General features: G+C 38.7%; 1 protein-coding gene across 1 annotated transcript in view; it reads left to right on the top strand.

The window, feature by feature from the left end:
• The window catches only part of RORB (RAR related orphan receptor B), a 272,313-nt gene extending 248,997 nt beyond the window's left edge, over positions 1–23,316 (top strand). Inside the window, exons 8-10 of the mRNA XM_043973634.1 lie at positions 305–415; positions 3,812–3,924; positions 15,313–23,316. Of these exons, the coding sequence (XP_043829569.1) occupies positions 305–415; positions 3,812–3,924; positions 15,313–15,468 (380 nt within the window). The 3' untranslated portion in view covers positions 15,469–23,316. The remainder of the gene's footprint in view (positions 1–304; positions 416–3,811; positions 3,925–15,312) is intronic.
• Positions 23,317–24,107: the final 791 nt, after the last annotated feature.

A 24,107-nucleotide genomic window follows, 5' to 3' on the forward strand; every position in this document is an offset into this window, starting at 1 on the left:
TAGGTGCTCTTATTATCCCCTTTTCACAGATGAGGAATAGAGGTGAAGTGACTTGCCCAAAGGTCACCCTGCTAGTACGTGTCTAAGTCTGGATTTGAACTCAGGATTTGCCAACTTCATACACCCTATAGCTGTATCACTTAGCTGCTAAGACTGGGCCTTCTATCTTGTAAGTATTCTTAAACCTTTTAGGTGAGAACAGGGTTTCAGAAAGATAGCTCTAAGGGTGGCCAGTATACAAGCCCTTTAAGTAAGTATACAAAGATCAGCTTTTCTCGAATGAATTTCTCTTGTTCATTTTCAGGTTCTGATGACCTGGTGAATGAAGCATTTGACTTTGCAAAGAATTTGTGTTCCTTGCAACTGACCGAGGAAGAGATTGCCTTGTTCTCATCTGCTGTGCTGATATCTCCAGGTAGGGAGGGCTGCGTGCAAACTCTCACTCTCTTCTCCTTCACCTTCTCCTTCTCTCTTTGTCATCATAAAAAGTGAACAGCAGGGGCAGCTAGATGGCACAGTGGATAGAGCACCGGCCCTGGAGTCAGGACTACCTGAGTTCAAATCCGGCCTCAGACACTTAACACTTACTAGCTGTGTGACCCTGGGCAAGTCACTTAACCCCAATTGCCTCACTAAAAAAAAAAAAAGTGAACAGCCCTCCTTTTGCTGATCTCTTTCAAGATCCACTGAAGAAGAGCCAGGCCTCCTTTTCTTCAGGGGTCTCAAGGATTTGAGTGCATAAATTCAATTTTTCATTGATGCTATCTTTTTCTTCCTCTCTCTTCTCTGTCTCTCTGTTTCGCTCTCTCTGTCTCTCTTGCTCTGTCTCTCTCTGTGTCTCTCTCTGGTTTTGTCTCTGTCTATCCATCTGTCTCTGTTTCTATTTCTCTCTGTCTCTATTTTGTCTCTGTGTCTCTATTTCTGTCTCTGTCTCTCTCCCTATCTTTCTTTCCTTCTTCCATTCCTTCTCTTCCTTTTGTCCTTCCTTCTCTTCTTTCCTCCCTTCTTTCCTTCCTCCCATCCTAACAAGTTCTCACCTTCTTCTATGGCTCTAGAAGAGGATTATGGTTGGTTTTTTTTTTTTTCTGAAATTAGACCAGAACAGATGGCACTGTTACACTCAGTATCTTAATCAAGGACACCAGTCTCAAGTTTTCATGTTGTTTTGGAGGCCTTGCTCTTTCTAATAAAGCATTTATGGGTTTTTAGCACATCATTCTGGGTGGAGAACAGTTATCCTTCTGAGGGTCACTACTGCTCTCTTACAAGGCTTTGTCTGAAATAAAGTATTCTGAATATACCCTTACTTCACACAGTTCCTCAGACATGGAGGTGTGATGATCTTTTAAAAATATCTACATAGACTAACAGATACCACTAACTATTCCTGGCAGTAATGGCAGCCTATGTAATTTCCCTTCTATTATTCTCTCTCTCCTCTCTCTTATTTCGAGGTTTTCATGAAATTTGCTTGTATCCGTGGAATATGTTTTTTTATTTTTAAATTTTATTATTATTATTATTATTATTTTGGTGAGGCAATTGGGGTTAAGTGACTTGCCCAGGGTCACATAGCTAGTAAATGTTAAGTGTCTGAGGCCAGATTTGAACTCAGGTACTCCTGACTCCAGGGCCAGTGCTCTATCCACTGCTCCACCTAGCTGCCCCGGAATATGTTTTTTAAATAATGAAATCCAAAGCAATGGGTCAGTAGGTAAAAGAGAAAAGGTTTCACTAAGTCCTCTGCCCAAAAGAGGAATCTGAATAAGAAACTTTCCCCTTTTTCTTTTCAAATGGGGCCCATGTCAGTAAAGAGCTAGCATCAGGTTCTTAAACGCAATTTAACCAAACTTCTCACACTCCTGATTTATGGGTAATCCTGAACCTAAATGTGAATCCCTGGCTCCCACCATGGCCTACTTTGTTGCAGATGCCAAAAATTGTGTACGGTCAATAAAATCATAGTTTTTCTGCAGCCTGGGAGGGACTACCCTGGACAACATTTGTCTGAAGCTTTCCAGGTGAACTATGAGCCACTTCCCCGTTTTTCTTATCTTCCATGTGTAGCCTTGCTAATCCTCTGTGTCCTTCTCCCATCTTCCAAACCCCACCAAAATTCTGCCTGGCTTGATAGGATAATAATTAGCTATTAAGGTTAAAAAGTTAGCTATTAAGCTAACATTTATAAATTGGTTTAAGATTTGCAAGGCACTTTACACATATTAGCTTATTTTATCTTCCCAATAACTCTGGCAGGTAGGTGCTATTATCATTTCCATTTTACAGATGAGGAAACTGAGGCTGCAAGAGGTTAAGTGATTAATTCAGGATCACCCAGCTAGTATGTCTGAAGCTGGATTCGAACTCAGGTTTTCTTGACCCCAAGTTTGGCACTCCATCCACTACACCACCTAACCACCTTGCAATATCATAGGATTTTGCCCTGTCTACTTTATGGAAATTTTCTAACCCGCCAACAGCTCTACATCAATAACCTTCAGTCATCCTTTTAACACTGTGATCGTCATGCTGGCTTGGAGCCACCTTCTCAGCAGGATAAGGAGAATCACAGGTAGCAGTAGCCCTCCCACTAGGCAGAATCCTGAGCCCCACTGGGCCTTCTCTCATACCAGTCTCCACTCTTCCCAAGACTACCCCACAATAGTGGCAGACTGTTTCATACCAGACGGCTCTGGGAAGGGAGGGGAAGAGCGACTAAATTTAAACCGAATGACAATAGTCACTGAGGGCTTTTGTGTTCGCTTACGTAAGGGTTTGCTTAACTGTTGGGTAAAGTTGTCATGGTCCCTTCTAGAATTACAGAATCAAGTTGCTCACCTTACTTGAACTGCAGTCAGGAGTATTATGCCCAGGTTTTTCCATGGATATCTATTCAGCATCTAGAGATTCATACTGACTCGTCAGGAAAGCTAATTTATATTCCTAAGGCTGTGAATGGGTCAGTTCCAATTTGAGGCCAGTCCACCAAGCTGACTCCTAGCACATTGTTTTATATGAAGCATCCAGAAGATAAGTATTGTAATTTCCCATCAACACTACCAACAACCAACAAAGCCTAATAACTGGGGGAGAAATGGATTTAAAGAGAGAAGTCCCAGCATCAGTTTATATTAATCCTACACAAAGCATAAAACAGCTTCTTTTCAATACTGGATAGAAAGCCTAAGTGTGTGGCAGTGACAAGCCTTCCTGAAAATCAGGGCTATTCTACCTCAAAGTGTTTTTTCCTCCTAGACAGATTATTCATTTCTACTTTGCATTACAGAAACCAAGGCTAGATTTCTGTCAGGATAGAGAGATATAATGTGTGATTAAGAAGAAAGAGACACGGGGCAGCTAGGTGGCGCAGTGGATAGAGCACCGGCCCTGGAGTCAGGAGTACCTGAGTTCAAATTTGGCCTTAGACACTTAACACTTACTAGCTGTGTGACCCTGGGCAAGTCACTTAACCCCAATTGCCTCAAAAAAAAAAAAAAAAAAAGGAAAAAAAAAAAAAAGAAGAAAGAGACATGACACTAGCTGTGTGACCCTGAGCAAGTCACTTAACCCTCATTGCCCTGCAAAAAAAAAGAAGAAAGACATTAAGAAGTTCTGAAACCAGCATATTTTTTGCTAAGCATGATTTCCTGTGTCATTTATCGCAAATTTGGAAAGATGGCCTCAAAAGCAGCCTGTTGTGGAGCTGGAGATGTGGGATTTGTCTTTGTTGATGGTAAATGAAACCAAAGCCTTTAAAAAAAAAAAATTCTGGTCTCCATCTTTATCACTTCCTTTTTTTTCCCTTTGTCAGACCGAGCCTGGCTGATAGAACCTCGAAAGGTCCAGAAACTTCAGGAGAAGATCTATTTCGCGCTTCAACATGTGATTCAGAAGAATCACCTCGATGATGAGACTTTGGCAAAGGTGGGTTCACAGATCACTGTACAGTAAGAACATGAGCCCCACAACAAGAGATGGCTCCCTATGGCACAAGGATGGCATCTTCAACAATTGCCCAAGTAATTAAAAACTATAACAGATTAGAGGCAGTGGAAAGAGAGCTGGCTCCAGAGTCAGAGGACCTCTGCCAGAGCTCAAATCTAGCTTCTAACGTCACCTGCATGAGTTTGAGCAAATCACTTAACCCTCCTCGGGATTAATTTCTTCCTCTGGAAAATGAGGGCATTGAATTAGATGCCTAAAGTCTCCGCCAGCTCCAAATCTATGGTCCTATATGCAAATAAATGTACGGCCAGAGACAAACTGGACCATGACCAGAAAGCTGAAGTACCTGAGAAGCATATTATGAGGATTTTTAACAAGTAGAAAAAAAAAAATACGGAGAGATGTCAGATCATGGATGGAGAGATTTTAAGAGGACATCTAGTTCAACTCTCTGGTGGGATAATAAGTTTAGAACTGAAAGAGATCTTAGAGGTCATCGAGCCCTATTGCCTCATTTTATAGATGAGGATGCTGATGTTGAAGGGGGTTAAGGATGGCCAGGATCACTGCTAATGAATTTGAACCCAAGTCTTCTGATTCCCAATCCAGGATTCTTTCACTCACCTCAATGATGAATTGCTATCTTCCAATTTTCAGGGCTAGTATGTAAAAGAGGGAGAGACTTGTTCTCTGATTTCCAGATGTGCATGACCAGGACCAGTGGTTAGGAAGTGAAGGGATGTAAATTTAGAGGGAGAGATTTGTTCTCTGATTTCCAGATGTGCATGACCAGGACCAGTGGTTAGGAAGTGGAGGGATGTAAATTTAGGCTAAATAAAAGGAAAGACTTTAATTCTTAGAGCTGTCTAGCCATGGAATAAGTAGCTTCTTTAGGAAATGAACTTTCCATCGCTGGAAATGTTGAAGCAGATGGTTATCTATAAGGAATAGTGTGAATAGAATTTCTGCACTGAGTGGGAGACTGGAAATATTGCTCTCTATGGTGCCTTTCAAGGTTAAGAATCTAGTTGAATATTTCCAGGGAAAATTGTAGAATGCCCTATCCCAGAAGGATTTAAGAATAATAAAGTAACATAGTGAGTATCACAGGGACTTAAAATACATACATACATTTTACTCATATACATTTATGTATACATATATGCACACATGCACACACACATGTGTGTATAGGTTTCCTGGATTTGCCTCATTAAACAGGGGCAATCTTACAACCACCTTGAGAAGGTTATTTTTAGGAGAAGAAATAATCCCCCCAAAAAAACACAGAAAAAATAGTTGTTTTGGGTTTCATATTGTAAAGAACATTAGACCTAATATCTTTTTACATTTTTTATTAGTACATGGTGCTAATTTATGTGGTTATAAAAGAAAAAACTCAAAAATAAACCTCAAGCTTATCTGAATCTGATACAATTTCTTTACCTTATTTTTCATTAAAACTCTCTTACTCAGCATTAGATCTTGACTTCCTTTGTATAAAAAGGGAGTAAAACTTGAAGTGCTACAGGCAAAATCTGTGTGTTCACGTAGATTTCAGATTTGCATATATAAGCAAAATACCATTATCACAAACTCCACAGTACTCAAGTCAAGTCAACAAGCATTTATTAAGCATTTACCATCTGCCAGACACTGTGCTATGTGCTGGACAGACAAATAAAGGTGAAAAATAGTTCCAACTCTCAAGGAAATAAGTCTAAAGGAGAGATATGCCACCTATGTATAAATGCCATACAGAATAAACTGGAGATAATCAACAGAGAGAAAGCTCAAGCATCGAGGGGGATCAACAATAATAATAATAGTTGTAGTAGTAGTAGAGTAGTAGTAGTAGCAGCAGCAATAATAGCATTTATATAACTCCTACTATGTTCCGAGCACTGTTAAGGACTTTACAAATATGATCTCATTTGATCCTCACAACAACCCTGGTAAGTAGATGCTCTGATCATCCCCATTTTACAGATGAGAAAAACAGAGACAAACAGAGCTTAAGTCGCTTGTCCAAGGACCCACAGCTAGTAAATGTCTGAGTCTCTATTTGAACTCGGGTCTTTCTGACTCCAGGCCCAGTGTATTACCCACTTCACCACCTAGGCTACCCACAGCATGATCATTCTTTTTTTTTTTTTAATTTTTAGTGAGGCAATTGGGGTTAAGTGACTTGTCCAGGGTCACACAGCTAGTAAGTGTTAAATGTCTGAGGCCAGATTTGAACTCAGGTACTCCTGACTCCAGGGCTGGTGCTCTATCCACTGTGCCACCTAGCTGCCCCAGCATGATCATTCTTAGGACAAGGGGACAAAAGATTTGAGTGTAGAGAGCAGAGTAGAATTGAAATACTTCACCAAGGGCTGAAATAGAGAATAGAGGAGAGCCAATGCTTAGGTAATAAACAGCCTGGAAAAGAACTGAGCAAAAGAGGCCATAATGAGGATAAAAATCTTCCAGTTACTCATTATATTATGTGACTTCATTGGAGAAATGAACTGCTGACCCAACGTCACTATTCATACTGCATTGACACTTATTGCTATCAGTCCTATGTGTTGAGATGGCCTTTAAAAGCCCTTTTAAAGCAGTAATACCCGAGGTTGGGGGTCTAACCCAAGGTTAGTGTCAGAGTTAATGATCTCTGTGTCCTTACAACAGAAGTCCTTGGAGTCACCTTATTATGAAGAGATCCTTACTAGAAAAGAGTACCCACTAAGGAAATCCAGCATCTTCACTTGTTTCTTCTAAGTAGCCCTTATTTTTTCCCCAATTATGGAAAAACCTTCCTTCCATAATTTTCAATGTTTTTCCTGATCTCTGCTGTCTTTGAAAAAGGCCCCTACTAGGTAGATCTAAGAGAGAAGTGAACTAGAAGGCAGGGGTCCTGGGTTCTAGTTCCACATTAGCTACAATGTGACCTTGGGGAAATCACCTTCCTTCAATGTGCCTGAGTTTCTTCATCTATAAGATTAAGGAGTTTGAAATAAATGGCCTTTTAGTTTTAGGTCCCTTCCAACTCTAAAATTCTATAATTCTGTAAGGAAAATAAATATCTCCCTCTGCACCCTATTTATTATAGGGTCATCAATTATGTGCTCAGTGTGATTGTTTTAAGGATTCTTTGGATGCGTTATCTGTTACAGAATGAGAATGAAGATGCTAAATTTGCCCGAGTCATAGACTTGAAATAAAATGACCTAAAATAGTCATCTGGTCTGTGTTGTTCTGGGCCCCAAAATCAGAAAGTGGAGCATCAAAAGAACCCGTGTCCAGGGAGCATTCGTTATTCTCACTCACCTTTCATTTGGAGAGTTGTGACTCACTTTGAGTTGCTTACTACCTGGGAGATCAGAACATGAAGAGTCTAAGAACTCCCAAGTACCTTTCTTGAGCCCTGGAATTTTAAATGAGCCAGTGTGAGACCTATGCTTGTAAGCAATAAAGAAAAAGAAAAGAAAAAGACAGGTCTGACTGCTGGTATCATTGATGAATCTTTTCTCAAGGATGAATTTTTCATTAGTAAAGGAGAGTACAAATCCCCTTCCAAATCATCCTGCCTGACAATAGAAAGAGATGAAGGATTGTGGGACAGGGAAAGGGTTAAGGAGGACAGGAAGGAAACCTGCCCACTTGTGCCAGGTTGTAGCAATAGAGGCATAGTCAGAGCTCAAGATTTTCTAATCCCATACTTTGTTCTTATTTAGGATGTCAGAGCTAGAAAGGGTCTTAAAAATTAGATAGTCAGCCAGGCCTGGTGGACACATGCCTGCAATCTCTGCCTGGGGGATGCTAAGGCTTGGATTCTGGAGTTCTGAGCTGCAGTAGGTTAAGCCGATCAGTGTCCACACTAAGTTTGGCACCAATATGGCGACTCTTTAGGAGTGGAGGGCCACCCAGCTGTCTAAGGAAAGGCAAAGCAGCCTACTCTAGAAATAGATTCTGTGCTAATAAGCAATGGATTCAGGCCTGCATGTGACTGCTCTCCATCCAGACTGGGCTAGATAGGGAGATCAAATTTTGGGGAAAAAGATAGCTAGTCAGAGCACCTAGTTGGCGGGGGCAGCTAGGTGCCACAGTGGATAAAGCACCGGCCCTGGATTCAGGAGGACCTGAGTTCAAATCTGGCTTCAGACACTTGACACTTACTAGCTGTGTGACCCTGGACAAGTCACTTAACCCTCATTGCCCTTCCCCCCCCCCAAAAAAAAGCTATCTAGTCAACCCTCCCATTTTGCAAGTGAAGAAACTGAGGCCCACTGAGCTGATGTTCTAGTAATAGATTAGACATAGAATCCTAACTTTGGATAGATGGTAAGAACATGGATTTGGAGTTGAAAAAGATATTAGAGAGTATCTATTGCAACTCCTTTTCTAAAATGTTGTTGTTTTAAGTTGTTTCCAACTCTTTGTGACCCCATTTGAGGTTTTCATGGCAAAGATACTAGAGTGGTTTGCCATTTCCTTCTCCAGCTCATTTTTTCAGATGAGGAAACTGAGGCAAATAAGGTTAAATTACCTGCCTGGGGTCACACAGCTAGTAAATGTCTGAGGCCAAATTTGAACTCGTGCAGATGAGACTTCTTGCTTCCAAGCCTAGGGTTTTATCCACTGTACCACCTAGCTGCCTACCCATGTCACTAATTTCTGTTATTATCCATGTGGTGAGTCAAAGCACATGGTTTCAAATACCATGTCTTCTACTTACTACCTGTGCTACCTTAGGCAAGATACTAAATTTCCATGTGTCAAGTACTGTGCTGTGGGCTAGAGATACAAAGACAAAAACAAAGCAATCCCTGTCAAGAAATTTAATCTGTTAGAAGATTTTGTGACTGATGAAATATAAAGGGCCATGAAGAATGGTTAAAGATGATTATACAATATGATCATAGAAAAATAGTGGTGCTTCTAATAGGAATAAACACATCAGGAAAAGGAGCTAGTTTGAGATAACAGGAATATCCAAGTATAAATATCCAACAAGGAGTTGTAAATGCTAGATCCTAGTAAGAGGTCAGGGCTAGAAATATCTTGGGAGCCATCTTTATAGAGATGTTTGTTAAAGCTATCAGAGTAGATGAGGTCTCTAAGAGTGGGGACATGGAGAAAGAAAAGGTAGTCAAAGAGAAAACCTTCAGGGGATCCCCACATTCAGTAAAAGGAGAAACAAGCTGAGAAGACAAAGTGGGGTGGTTAGAAAGCAAACTAGCTAGTCCAGTGTCACCAAAGCCATTAGAAAATATACTTTTAAGGAGTATGGTGTTGTCAACAGTATCAAGTGATAATTAGGTTCAGTGGTGGATATCTGTCATCCCAGCTACTAAGGGAGACTGAAGTAGAACTCATAATATTAAGAGTGCTGAGCCTCAGTGGGATAAAGTAATCACCTGTCCACACTAAGTTCATCATTAATACTATCATTCCCCAAGAACAGTGTCATCAGCTGACCTAAGAAGTGATAATAAGGTCCAAATCAGAAATGGAGTAGGTCAAAGCTCCCTTGACAATGAATGGGATTGGGCCTGTGAATAAGCAGTCTTTCCACTTTTGACCTTGGCTAGATAGGGCTACCCAGTCTTTTAAAAGAAAAAAGAAAAAACTCTCAAATGATGCAGAGAAGAGGATGAGGACTGATCTTTAAGTGGCTATGGGGTCACTGGAGACATGAATAGCACTTTTTTCAGCAAAATGTAGAGTTAGAGGGCAGAGAGGTAGATCCTTGATAAGGATTTGGGGTTTTTTGTTTTGTTTTTGAGGGACAATTAAGGTTAAGTGACTTGCCCAGGGTCACACAGCTAGTAAGCATTAAGTGTCTGAGGCCAGGTTTGAACTCAGGTCCTCCTGACTCCAGAGCCAGTGCTCTATCCACTGTGCCTCCTAGCTGCCCCAGGATTTGTTTTGAGGAAAAAAAGAATAAAAGGATCATTTTTTAAAAAAATTTTATTATAAAAGCATTTTATAATATGCTTCCAGTTCCATGTAGAGATAGTCTTCAACATTTGTTTTTATAAGATTTCTAGTTTCAAATTTTTCTCCCTCCCTCCCCTCCCTCCCCCTCCCCAAGACAGCAAGCAATCTGATATAGGTTATATATGTACAATAACATTAAACATATTTCTGCATTAGTCATGTTATAAGAGAAGAATCAGAACAAAAAGGAAAAATCTCAAAAAAGAAAAACAACAGCACCAAAACAAGAGAAATAGTATGGTTCAATCTGCATACATATTCCAGTTCTTTTTTTCTTTCTGGAAAGGATGATTTTTTTGGTGTGTGTGTGTGTGTGTGTGTGTGTGTGTGTGTGTGTGTGTGTGTGTGGCAATTGGGGTTAAGTGACTTGCCCAGGGTCACACAGCTAGTAAGTGTCAAACATCTGAGGCTGGATTTGAACTCAGGTACTCCTGACTCCAGGACCAGTGCTCTATCCACTGAGCCACCTAGCTGCCCCAAAGGGATCATTTTTTAAAAAACTAATGGCCAATGTACTCAGCAAAAAATTGAATACATTCTAAAGTGATCAACTGTCTGAAACAAAGAAAATGTAACTATGTCTATGATTTACTGAAAATATGTACATGGACTAAAAATCTCATTTTGATCTTTCCATAATCTGCATCTCAAAAAAAGAATGAACTTTTCCCCTTATGTTAGAATAATAACCATTTTTTTACACATATACATATTTCATTTTTACAATATTGGCATTTTCTAGGCCATGCAAATTCTACTTCACAGCCTGTTTTTAGGTTACTTAACTATGAACCACATTCCTTCATACCACCAGACTTCCTAGGTGGTGATGTGGAAGTAACCTGTTGCACACAGTACCATTGCCAAAGATGGGAAGAACAAAGAACAGGTGAAAAAGGAGGAGGACAGATGAATTAGATGTGTTTACACCTGTGTAATGACATACTTCTGTTAGGATCCATGCAGGAAAACAAAGCAAGAGTTTTCAAATCCCTTATCAGGCCCTTACTACCTGCGTGACATTGGGAGAGACATTAAACCTCTCTAGACATCATTTGTAGAATGAGGAGGTTGTACTTGGTGGCCTCTCAGGCCCCTTCCAGCTTTAGATCTAGGTTCCTACGAGCTTTTTCTTGTCTCTGAAGCTCTGATCATACCTTAACTAGTTGTGGGGCAGGGATGGGGGAAAGAGGTAGGCATCTTGACATTCTAGATGCCCCTTGTGGACTAAGATCACCACCTTCTCTGGCTCCAGCTTCCATTCTTTCTGCATCAGTTATAACAGCTGGTCCAGTTTCCTATTGTTCAAGGTTCAAAAATTATCAATTTTCTCAAAAAACAGTGCCTAGGGAAGAGCAAAGGAATATGCTCATTCCTCAAAAAAACAAAACAAAAAAAAGTATTTCTTTCCTTATTGACAACCCCTGTAGATATAACTAAAGTGTCATTGTTATAAATGAATACTTATGTGAATGAAGTGTGATTATTTCAAAAGTGAAGGAATTTCCTTAGATTTGGGAACCTCCAATCCCAACCTCACCCCCTCCTTCTCTGAGTGCATCTGAATCACCTCCCCAGCTGTCAGAAAAGTTGTTGTGCCATTAAGTGCTGCTAAGGCTGCTTCTGGCCTCCCTTTGAAATGCACATCCCCCTGCTGTACTACATAATATTAATGAGCAATAAGTGACTGCCTGCTGCTTCCTTCAGTAGACCCTTCTGGGGCCTGACAGAAGATGCGACTGTTCCTGAGAGCCCTCCTGCAGTATTGTTTCTCAAGACTGATGCTGAACTTTGTATTCTCCCATTGCAGCCTCTATTTCAACAGCTTATTAGAGACTTTTAAAACTACCAAGTCCATGACACATAGGATTTTCTTCTCATTTATTATTTGTTCTCATGGAAAATCCAAAAGGATTTGTATCATAAGCATCAGGCCCCTGTTTCAGGCAAGCGGTGGCAGATGGCTTGGAGTCACACCAAAGGAAGGGGGAGCTTGAACTGTAGAATGAGCATCATCTTGGGCCCTGGTTTTTCACAGGAAAATAAGATGAATCTGCATTTACTTTTTAAAAATAGGTTATCAGGGCAGCTAGGTGGTGCAGTGGATAAAGCACTGGTCTTGGATTCAGGAGGACCTGAGTTCAAATCCAGCCTCAAACACTTGACACTTAACTAGCTATGTTACCCTGGGCAAGTCACTTAACCCTCATTGCCCTGCAAAAACAAAAACAAAAAAAATAGGTTATCATCAATTTTACAGGTGCAAACAACCAAAAGTAGAGATAAAATACCAACACTCATTCTAACCATATTAATTTCCTATAAACTCATCATTGGGTCAAAATATGCTAATCTGGTATTTTATACTGAAAAAGCTGAAATGATTTATAAATAGTAGTAGAATGGATCATGCTTCATCAAATCAATGATTAATGAAATCTGTTATTCATTTGAATCACTGTGGGAAAACTAGAAATTCATGATTCTGCTTTTCCCACATTTATTTAAACCAGGAATTGATTATTACCTTCTTCCCATGAACTTATAAGACCTTCCTATATGAACTGACCCACAGAGACCTTCAAAACTATCCTACTGAGTAGTTTGTGAGTGAATTGTAGACCACTCAAAACAGTATTCACAATGACCATAATCATGTAAATGAAGACAACACTGAAGAACATCAGAATTAACATCAATGTAATGTTCAAGATTAGACAGTATATAGTCCAGAGCACTAATAATGCAACATACTTTCTTCCTCACTTTAGGGAGGTGGTGATAAGAGGAGAATGAAAGAACCAATGTGTTAGTTTGTTTTCAATTACTATATTTCTTTTTCAAATAAGCGTTCTATTTGTTGGTGATGGGGCAAGGTAGACTTTGTTTAGGAATTGACAGTAAAATTAAAAAGCACCAATAAAACTTTTTTAATCATTCAAATTGAAAGAAGAGGCAAGGGGGCAGCTAGATGGTGTAGTGGATAAAGCATCAGCCCTGGATTCAGGAAGGCCTGAGTTCAAATTCGGCCTCAGACACTTGATACTTACTAGCAGTGTGGCCCTGGGCAAGTCACTTAACCCTCATTGCCCTGCCAAAAAAAAAAAAAAGGTAAGCAGGAGAGTTTTGAAAGTCACCTGGGATTCTTATGTAGTCTTTTTAATAAGCAATATGGAATAGAGATTCATACTTTCATATATAATCTTTTCTATTTTGCAATGTGTATACAAATGCTCTTTTGTGTTAATTAAAGTCAGAATAAAAAATATTTCTAAAAATAAAAAATTTTGTTAGAATTATTTTTTTCAGTCTCAGGATCCAGAGATGCTCTTTAAATGGCAGGTTGAGCCCTACAATTAGTCAGTTGCCCCCACTGCCTCTTTACTGCACAGGTATACCCATCTCAAGTCACTAACTAGGTCTATAAAAAATATATTAGGCAAAATTAGGTTAAGGAGTTCATTCCACATAATCAATTATATGAATTGGTAGTCAACTAAACAAAATTATTCTAAGTTTTTGTGACTATATTAGAGTTTTATTACAAAGTATTTTCCTATATTACTGCAAAATAACATTAAGTAATGCTTTGCATAGGGTATGACTGTACAAATAGAATGAGACTTCTGCAACCTCCCTCTCTGAAGGGAATCATATTTAAATGCAGTACTTTGTAGAGGGATTAGTAACTAAGTAGATATCCCTTGTTGAATTAATAGAACTAATGGGTCAGTCTCACTATTGCAATTTTGCTTTTCTAACCTGCCTCTTAGGAAAGACCAACTGAGGCTGAGGACCCACGCTCTGAAGATCTTAGTGAATAGAATCCTGCATTTAGTGCAGTGGCCAATTCCACTTTTAATGTCTGACTAGTTCTAAAGTTTAAGGAGTTTGAGTCCCAGAAGGTGATGTAAGAAATCTTAGGAGCTATAAATAAGCTCCACTTCTGCTAATTCAAACAAGAAAAACTTCAGTTTCAGAGTTCAGATCAGTCACTTTACCTTTACCTTTACATTTCCTCATCTATAAAATAAGAACATTGTGCTAGAAAAGCTCCACTTCTGCTAATTCAAACAAGAAAAACTTCAGAAAGTGATCTGAGACCTCTACATGCACAATAACTACTTCTGTCTAGAATTGTGATTCGGAACAAGCTCTCCTGAAAATGACTTTTGCCATTCTTCTTTGGATGGAATTTTACCTGGTTAATGGAATTAAATTATTCTACTTTGGGAACCAGTATAATCATATATTTTCATCACTTTTTTCTTCCTTTATAGACGAATGGGGAATTACTTAGTCAATATGCAGAAGAAAACATCACAGTGTCATATTTAGAACCATAGGGCAAGCAAGAAACATCTGCTTTCACATCCAACTTTAACCATTCCATAAACAAATATCATTCTACTTTTACATGTCAATCAAAGCTTATCAGGAAGCAACAACTTTTGTACACAAGCCAAGAAGTTTTCTCTATCATCCATATCCAGAGAGCCTGAGAAATTCTCCCACATATGTACAACATGCTATGATATAGTGAATATATGATGTAATATAGTAAAATAGTCAGTAGTCTGCGAATCGAGAGTTCAGATCAGTCACTTTACCTTTACATTTCCTCATCTATAAAATAAGAACATTGTGCTAGAAAAGCCTAAAGGTCCCCAACAGCTCTATCATTCTATGTGTTATTCCATATATTTAATTCTAAACTGACCTAAAGAGACTTTAATAGTCCTTCTCATGTGTAAACTCAGGTTATGTAGTTTGTCTTTTGGGGACAGAGTCTGGATACATTCAATTAGAAAAGTTCGCTCAACAGTGAAGCAGTTCTGATAAACCTTGGGATACTGCTTGACAGAGTTTGAAGCCATCTCTACTAAAATTAGCCTAAAAGAACTTCTTATAAAGTATAAACAAGTGTCATATAAAGTCCCTGGGAAATATATCATCAGGTACTCCCAAAAGCTTTTTAATCGGCATACTATGAGCTGTCTCTCAGAGAAAAGACTCCATCTCTCTATTGCATGCTTTTTCTCTAGTTGTCCCCCAACCTGAACTCATCTTCCTCAGCTCCACCTCCTGAATTTTCTGTCTTCTTTCAGATCTCAGCTAAGCTACCTTATACAAGAAGCATTTCCAGTGCCTGACACATAGTAAGCACTTGCTGACTTGACATATGAATTTAGCTTTCTTCTTGCTGGGCATCTTCTACTCCACCCTGCCCCACCCCTTTAAGCCCCAATCCCTTGGTTTTATCTGGTACCACTGTAGAAACACTCAGAATGTAGACATCGACTCAGAAAAAAAGGACAATGATCAGCCTTTTAAACCAATTCTTCCCTTTTTTCTTTCTCTTTTTATTTCCTTATACAGTTGATAGCCAAGATACCAACTATCACAGCAGTCTGCAACTTGCACGGAGAGAAACTGCAGGTATTTAAGCAATCTCATCCCGATATAGTGAACACACTGTTTCCTCCATTATATAAGGAGCTTTTCAACCCTGACTGTACCACAGTCTGCAAATGAAGGGGAGCACAGAGCTGTCATGTGGTTCTGGAATGCGTCACTCTTAAGGCAAAAGCAATGCGCTCATGAAGACTTATGAAAATGTCACTACTGCAACACTAGGAATGTCCTGCACTTAATAGAATTATTTTTCACCGCTACAGTTTGAAGAATGTAAATATGCACCTGAGTGGGGCTCTTTTTTTTTGGAACTGACCATAAATATACAAATATAGGACACTGGGTGTTATCTTTTTTTAATTTTATTGGGGTATGTTTTGGGAGACAACTGTTCATAGAATTTTATTGTAGATAAAAAAAAATGAGAACAGAGCGGTACCTTACATTATTACTCTTGCTGTTTATTGTTCAGATATAATTTAAGAAAAATTCCACTTATTAGACTTACCTATTTCTATGTTTTTAGATAGTTAATTGCATGTGGAAATTTGTAGCTGTCTTGGAAAGTACTGTGTATGTATGTAATAAGTATATAATATGGGAATATATTATATATGACTATTACTTATACATGCACATATACTGTGGCTTAAAATCCCATGCCTACTTGCAAAGGATGTTCAGTCAGGCTTTCTTGTATTATTTACCCTCCTTGTAACGTGTTAGCTTTATGTTGGGTAATCTGGATTTTTGCTTTGCCAACCAGAGTTTAGCCATCCATAGCCAATGGCAGGATGGTATCAACATTCTGAAATCCGTGTACAAAAAGTAGTGGATACAATAGACAGACTCTATACTAACAGCTCTATTTGTAGCCATGATACAAAAGCCTTGTCTGGAGGGTTCAAATGGAAAGTACACTTTTTTCCTGTTCTAAGAATCAGGCAACAGATAATATTATGGGGACCTGTGGCTGGAAAAGTTTGTGACCCCACACAATAAATATTGGGCATTTCCCACTAGAAAATGCAACATTTTTTTTTCTTTTTTCCCCAAATCTCTAGTTACAAAAGTGATTTTTGCCTCAGAGCAAATTATAGCATCAAATGAGAAATATAGGCTATGGATAGTGATCACCAGCAAACTAAGACTCATTTTTAAAAAGTGATGTGATCAATTAAAACATTGCCATTTTATGCAAATATTTAGGTCTGGGAACTATTCAGATGAAGTAAAAATAGCATGAGTGAGTACCAGGAAAAGAATCGGCTCTTGGGGTTCACTATTTTCATAAGAATTAGAGAGCTGCAATAAACCTAAATTTTCACATATGTACCCTCTATAACACTGGGGGCTTCACTCTATCTCTGCCTCTATTTCTCTCTCTCTCAGTCTCTCAGTCTGTCTCTGTCTCTCAGTCTTTCTCTGTCTCTGCCTCCATCTCTTTAAAACCTTCAGATCATATATTGCAAAAGTGGAACAGTAAATAAGTTGCTATGAAAGAGTATTAAGAGGACATAATATTTTAGAATTAGACTATATTTAAAAAGTAAGGAACTAAAATAGCATCACTTGTTCAGCCTTTTAAAGATATAAAAAGTGCATTTCAGAATACACAAAATCAGCCTGTGGACATAAATAAACATATACATTTATGTTTATATACATGTATGTTTATTTATTTGCATTTATGTACATGTGTGTTTATATACATGTATATGTACACTGTAGAATCAAATATATTGATTTCAGAATGAGAGAAGTTGGGCTGGTGGTACATTAATCCTCATCTCTCCCTTTACTCCTGATTAGATTGTTCCACAGAAAGAAACCAAACTCCAGTAAGTCTTTTATGCCTGTTGTCTATGGGGTCATCTCATGAAAGAGCAGGTCAGGGGAGACTTGGTATACAAAATGATGAAAATCATACCATCCTTTTGTAAATTAACAGAAGCCATCATTTCATCAAAAGATGGTCTTTTCTCATGGGAGAGGAAGGGCCCACACCAGAAGGAATTACACCTGTACCTTTTAGATAGGTACAGTCAGTCACCAATGGGAAACTTGGATTTTTAGCCCTTAAACTCTCCTGAGATTAGCTTTCTCCAGTGCATATAAGAACTCACAGATAATCAGCATGGTGGCATTTGCCTTTTCCACATAGAAACAAGAGGCTTTTTTCCCCTAATGATTGATGAATTCCAAACCGATAGGGGGAAACAAAAAAGGCTTTAAAATAATGAATCTCGTTCTCAACTACTGTTATATTCAATTAATTTAACTACATTGAACCAAATTACCTTGGGTGTCGAAGAAGACAGCTGTAGACGGCTTATTATGCTGCTACAGGGACTCAATTCTTTTTGGCGTAAATGTCACTCCTGCTAGCGCTTTGTATAAAGAATTAATTCCAAGAGTCATATTTCCTTCTAATGGAAAGATTACTTTACTGATTGCTAGGAAAACAGGGTAATAGAAGGCACTCCATTAAACCAAGCCATTTCCAAATGCAATAGATGTTTTATGATTGGCTTGTGATAGGAAAAGCTCTAAGTGTCTGCCTGGTGTTTCCCTTTGAGCTTTGAACTTATGTCAAACTTTGTTTTCCTAGTTCCCCTATCCTAGTGTTTTCCATTGTTGGCCTTTAATTCTTATTCAATTGCACTGGGAATCATGTGTTTCCTTCATTTTCCCCAAGAGGTTTTTAATTGACTCAATTTATGAAGAGGCAGAACATATGTGTGTGTGTGCATGCGTGCGCATGCGGGTGTGTGTGTGTATGTGTGCGCACATGTAAGTGTTTTTTCCTCTCCCCTGGTCCCATGGGTGAATCTATAGAAGGACTGCTCCCCCACTTGCCTCTGGAGGAGATAGCTTTGAAGTAGAGTAGTTTCCACATTTCCTAGAGCTGGTATGAAACTTTAAAGCTGGTGGCTTTTTGTAGCTGTGGGATAGGGACTAAATCTAGCTGACCCATCATGCGTCCCACCAGCCAAGATAAGAGACCAAAGGAATCAACACTCTGATGTCCATTTCAGGGCCTGGAAAAAAATGATTCAATTTTTTGCTGTAGGAGACTGTGAAAAATCCAAATCTGCCCCAGAGAGGATTGAGTTGTGCTGTAAGTAGCACTGAAATCTGTTATACCATTTTGAGCACCTCTTCAAAACACATCTGTGAAGAAACTGACACCTGATATGAACAACTTTCTTTCCCTTAGGCCCTAGCCAATAGCTACACCACACTACATCCAAGCACTTTGTCCCATCTCCATGAGAATCAACAATTGTCTGTAATATACTCATGCTACAATGAACATGAGACAAGACAACAGAGAAGCCACATTCTATCTTTTTCAATTCACTCTTTGTAAATGACAATCACTGCTTAATGCAGATGTTGCACTGTATTCCACTCAGGGATGTTTCATTTTTTAAAAATATATATACATCAAGAATGAGGGGAAAAAACAGGAAAGAAATTTGAACAAAATTGTAAGCAACAAAAATTTACTCCAATAAGCGACTTCCCTTTCTTCCCCCCCAGACAAGGCTTTCAGGCCAGCTATTAGACACTACATGCTTGTAACCTGAATTCACTGTCACAATTTTCCTCAATTCGCTGAAAAGTTATAACCATCATTCTCCGCATAACATGCTGGCTAAAGACAGCTCAGCCCCCTTCTCTAAAATCTATTGACTAGCAAAAGAACCAAACTGCCCTGTTAATACCACAGTTTATCTCCCACCAAAACCAGGTTTGGCATACAGGTCCGAAGCAAAGGGATAACTGATGTTATTTGTCAGGTCAGGAAACTGAAAATGTAGTTTCCCCAGTTGCCTGGTGGCAATATCGAAGGAGGAAGAACAAAAGGTAGGAGGAAAATGGCAGAATAATCTATTACAAACCTGGCTGATTCCTTCTCACTGCCAGCTATTAGGATCTGAGGCTAAGTCATAAGTGTAATCTAACCTGGGACTCAAGTCATATTGGACAAAAAAAAATCGTTTTCCAAGTTAGCTTTACAACTAATTCCACTAAAGGCTTTTTAGGGTATCATCCCCATGGGTCTATGCTATAGGACTGTTTCAAAGTGAGACCATGTGTTTAGAGTTGGAAAGGACCTTAGGGGTCCCTTTATAGATAAGAAAATCAAGGCCAAGGCAGATGAAGTGGTTTTCCTGACATCTCTCATAGGGCAGTCAGGATACAAAAGTAGGTGTTTGGACTCCAAATTCAACACTTTAGATCACTTTGGCAAATTCTAGGCAACTAGATCCCTTTGGTGGAATCCAAGGCAACCAAATACTATGGTAACACTTATTATTTATCAGATGATGTTATGGCAAGATTCAGTATAAACTGTTTATTGGCAATTTTCCTTATGGTTATTTCATAGTACTTAGAACTCTGCAGCATTTCAAGTCAAACCAGAAATGGAAAAGAATTTTAGGCAATTAACTACCCACGTGTCAATGGATATGATGCCAGAATTCCAACAGAATGCTAGTGTCCCAAGGATTGATTGTTGTTAATCATTCAGTCGTGTCTGACTCTTTGGGACCCCATGGACCATAGCACGCCAACACTGTCCATGGGGTTTTCCTTGACAAGGATAATGGAATGGTTTGCCATTTCCTTCTCCAGTGGATTAAAGCAAACAGAGGTTAGGTGACTTTCCCAAGGTCCAGTAAGTATCCGAGGCCAAATTTGAACTCAGGTCTCCCTGACTCCAGGCTCTATCCACTGAGCCATCTGGCTGACTTTAAGCTTATTCACTGCTAAAGCAATTAACACACCAGCCAGACTACCTGAACTGCTGCCTGGCCTTGTGGGACCATAGACAGCTTCTGTCCATCTTTGCCTTTGTTGTAGATATTTCTTCCATTCTGTTTACAGTCGGAAGAATTCCCTTGCTAAGGGAAAAGCAGAAGAAAGAATTAATCAGTAATTATTTTCTTCAAGGGATCTTTGTGTCCAAAGAGGTTAAAACTACTGACAGTTTATTCAGAAGCTGATGCATACATACTTACATATTCCAGGTCATGCAAACAGACAACTACATAGTAAGACTGGCAGGAGACATCAGTAGATAGAACAGCAATAACCTTTAAGGTATCTGTTTGTAATGAATATGTTTTGCACTCTGTCTCCTATAAAATAAAGACAAAAAGCCACCATCTACCAGAGATGTAACACCATGTTACATATTTCTTCAAACTACTGGAGAAAGCTGCTGCTGATAATAGAGGATACTATTGAAGAGAGGAAGCATTTAGTTGTTTCAGAAAGTGGCCACAGCCCTTGCCTATTATAGCCACATGAGCACGGTCCATTGAAAGTAGCATTTTGTTCAATGCGTCCTATTTCAATGGACCACCTCTATAAAGATACAACACAGAATGACAGCATAGTGGGATTTTTTTTTCTTCCTTTTTTTTCTCAATTTGGTTTCCATGTTGGTCTAACACTATTGGAAACAGTAAATTCCAACAGTCTAGAGACAGTTAGAAACCAGTTGGACAATTAGAAAACAGACTGATGGGTATTTGATTTAATGGTAACTACTAAAAAGCACTTCTTTTTGTCTTGACTAGCCTCCCAGCTTAATAAAACCAAGTAACTAGAAACACTGGCAGCTTCTTCTGAGATTCAAATGCACTATGTTTTGTTTGAGTGTGTGTTTTTCTTTCAATGTGTCTGTGTAGGACTTTCCCTTTTTATCTGAAGATTTAATAATAGAATAATACTCATTTAGCCCTCCACTGTTCTTTAGTGTGGACCTTGCATTCTTGGGCAGCAGATGGGGATTTTGTTCATGCACTTTTTTTCCCCAAGACTCTGAATTACCTATCAAGTAAATTGGGTATAATAAATAATCTTTGCCTCTTGCATGACTATAAGTGTGACCTCCAATAAACCAGAGAGAGCAGGTCAGTGATTGTCCTTGTGGCCACAAATAAAGCACAAGAGAAAACTGGATTATGTCTGCAAAATCTAGATCATTGAAACAAGGGATGCTCTCACCCTAGTTGAGAAGAGTGAACAACATATTAAATAATGCTATCGTGGCTGTAACCTATGGAAAAGATGTGCATACCTATGTAGATATTTACAGTGCATGCGTGCACAAACATATATACACAAATTAGGTATCTGGAAAGCTACAAAATCCTGTCTTCAATCACTGTACCATCTGTCTCATCTGACGAACACTAAAGAAAGTAATGGGGAAGGGGACACAAAAAAAACTGAGTATGTATTGTAGAAATGTAGAGGAAAAATAAAAATATTTTTTCAGATGTAATTACTTTTAATATATGCTTGTGGAAGGTCTAATACAATGTACACTGTCTCTGTAATTTTTGCTGTAAATAACTCAGGACAGTGAATACATTGATTTTTTCTATGTCTCTGTTTAAGTATAAGACTTTGTAACAATTTTTTTAGAGGGGAAAAGAACACCAACAAGCAAATTCTGTACTTGCTTCCTATGAGTGTCATGTGCTCCTCAGTTTTTAATGGAAACTGACTGGGATATACGGAAGCATTCTGACCAGCTATAGGTTTTATGTGTACGCCTCTGTTTGTATGCCACCAACTCTACAAGGCTGTCAATGAAATCTGCTCCCAGGGAGTCTGGGTGCCGAATATCATCCTAGGATCTGCAAAACTCATCTGAACCAGACAATTTGAAAACTAACAAAGAGAAGAACAAGCAAAGGTTGCCCGAGCAAGTACATCTGTCCTTGCAGCATTTAGCTTTTTTAGATTTTTCAGTATGAAATATCTGAAGGAGAAGGTCTGCTTTCTGACGAGCAAATATTTTTGTACACACTCATTTCTTATTAAAAACCTGAGGTCAGATCACTCTTTCACTGTAATCTGAAGCCATAACTGACCTTCACCAAATAAAATGTTTTCAAGAACATAGGGGAGGGTTTGGGAGAGGTTGAGGGGAAGGGAGAACCAAGATATCAATGGCTATAGCAACACAGGCAGGAGCAAGTCCAATGCACTTGGATGCTTTTCCTGCATCCCAAATATAACTTTAAATCACTAGTATTTTATGATGATCGATTTATAAAAAAAAAAAAAGATATTTAGATTTAAATGAATCTTTCCAATATTTTTGAAATCCCTGACAATGCTTCCTTGCTTTTAGGATTATGAGAGAAAATGATTTTCATATACTTCCAACTTTCAGAGGTTTAATGTTTTTTATCTTATTTCCAACTGCTCTTGGTAGGGTAAAGCACGACATTGAGTCCCCCAGCTGTTCAAACCATGGGCTATTTGGTGCTTGGCTGTAGATATTCGTCATTGCTGTATCTTAAGGGGTGGGGGAGGGGAGGGGTGTGGTTTGCTTCTCTTACTAAGCATGCTCACCACTATTGGTAATGTACAAAAGCTGCATTGCCAAATGAAAAGTATGTAAAAAAATATATATTATTCACTCTAAAAAAAAAAGCATAACAAGAAATACCTTCTAAAGAAAAATGCCTCCTATAGTCAACACTGATTTTTTTTCTGAAGCTTAATTGTATTATAATAATGTATTTTTATTGGCCTATAGAGGTCAAAGGCAAACCACAAATGAATCCAGTGACATATATAGTTTTTGAATCTGCAGTTTTCTGATCTCTCTCTCTCTCTCTCCTTGTTTAATATATAAGCCCTAATTTATGTGTATGTGAGTAAAACTACAGCCTGAGTCATTTAGAAAGTAAGCATTGAGGTTTTTTTAATCATAAATATACTAGAATACAACAGCACTCCCTGTCAGATAAAAAGGTTTTATATTACTTTAGAATGTAATAGGTTTTCGTCTTATTTTATGTCTTGTAAATTATTAGTTGAATACTGTTAGCATTCCATGATAATGCACACATGATTTCTGAATGTTTTCTGTAAATGACAATCAATGTTTATGAAGTTCCTTTAATGCTGAACAAAATTAAAAAACGAAAAAATGAAAAAAAAAATGCTGCCGGACACTTCTTTCATTGTGAGGCTAGAGGATGTGAAAGTTCCTGACTTTAGAAACTATATTGGTGATTTTTCCTTAACAGTACCACTATAATTTTTCTAAATGCTTGACAGTGAATAAATAGATTTTATTTTTCTTTTGCTGTAAGTACTTATGACCATGTATACCTGGGCTAGGAAAGGCATAGCCCAGAGCAGGAAGGAAAACCTCAAGAAGTTAGTACTTTTTCTTTTGGGCATGTGACTTTAGTACAAAGCCCCGACCAGTCATCTATCTGGGCAACGCGAGCCCTCCCAATCTATTATGTAAATCAGAAGCAGACCCTTGAAATATGCTGTTAGGAGAGCTTGTTCCGCACTGAAGTTGAAACTAGCAAATTGTCAAGGATTACACCTTTCAGCTCCTTCGGTGAAAGACAATTGCGGCAGACTAATAAGAAATAGAGTAGTCCCTACTCCCAAAGACACCCCCCCCAAAGAATTAATTATTTTCAGATTATTTATTTATTTACTTACTTATTTACTCATTCATTCATTCATTTGGTTGGCTATTTGTTTATTTATTTGTTGCCAGCTTATTATTATTATACCACCCTCACACCTGCATTTTGTGTTTGGGGTGGACAACCAAATGAAACAGCTCCACCATTAAAATGAACCCTCAACTATGACCTAGCAATCAGTATCCAGTCCCTGCTGGAGTTAATAGGGGCAGGAGGTTAAGGTTAGACTAGATAACCAATAAGACCCCCTCCAACTCTCAGATTTTC

This window comes from Dromiciops gliroides, chromosome 1 (assembly GCF_019393635.1).
Source record: "Dromiciops gliroides isolate mDroGli1 chromosome 1, mDroGli1.pri, whole genome shotgun sequence".
Taxonomy (NCBI): Eukaryota; Metazoa; Chordata; class Mammalia; order Microbiotheria; family Microbiotheriidae; genus Dromiciops; species Dromiciops gliroides.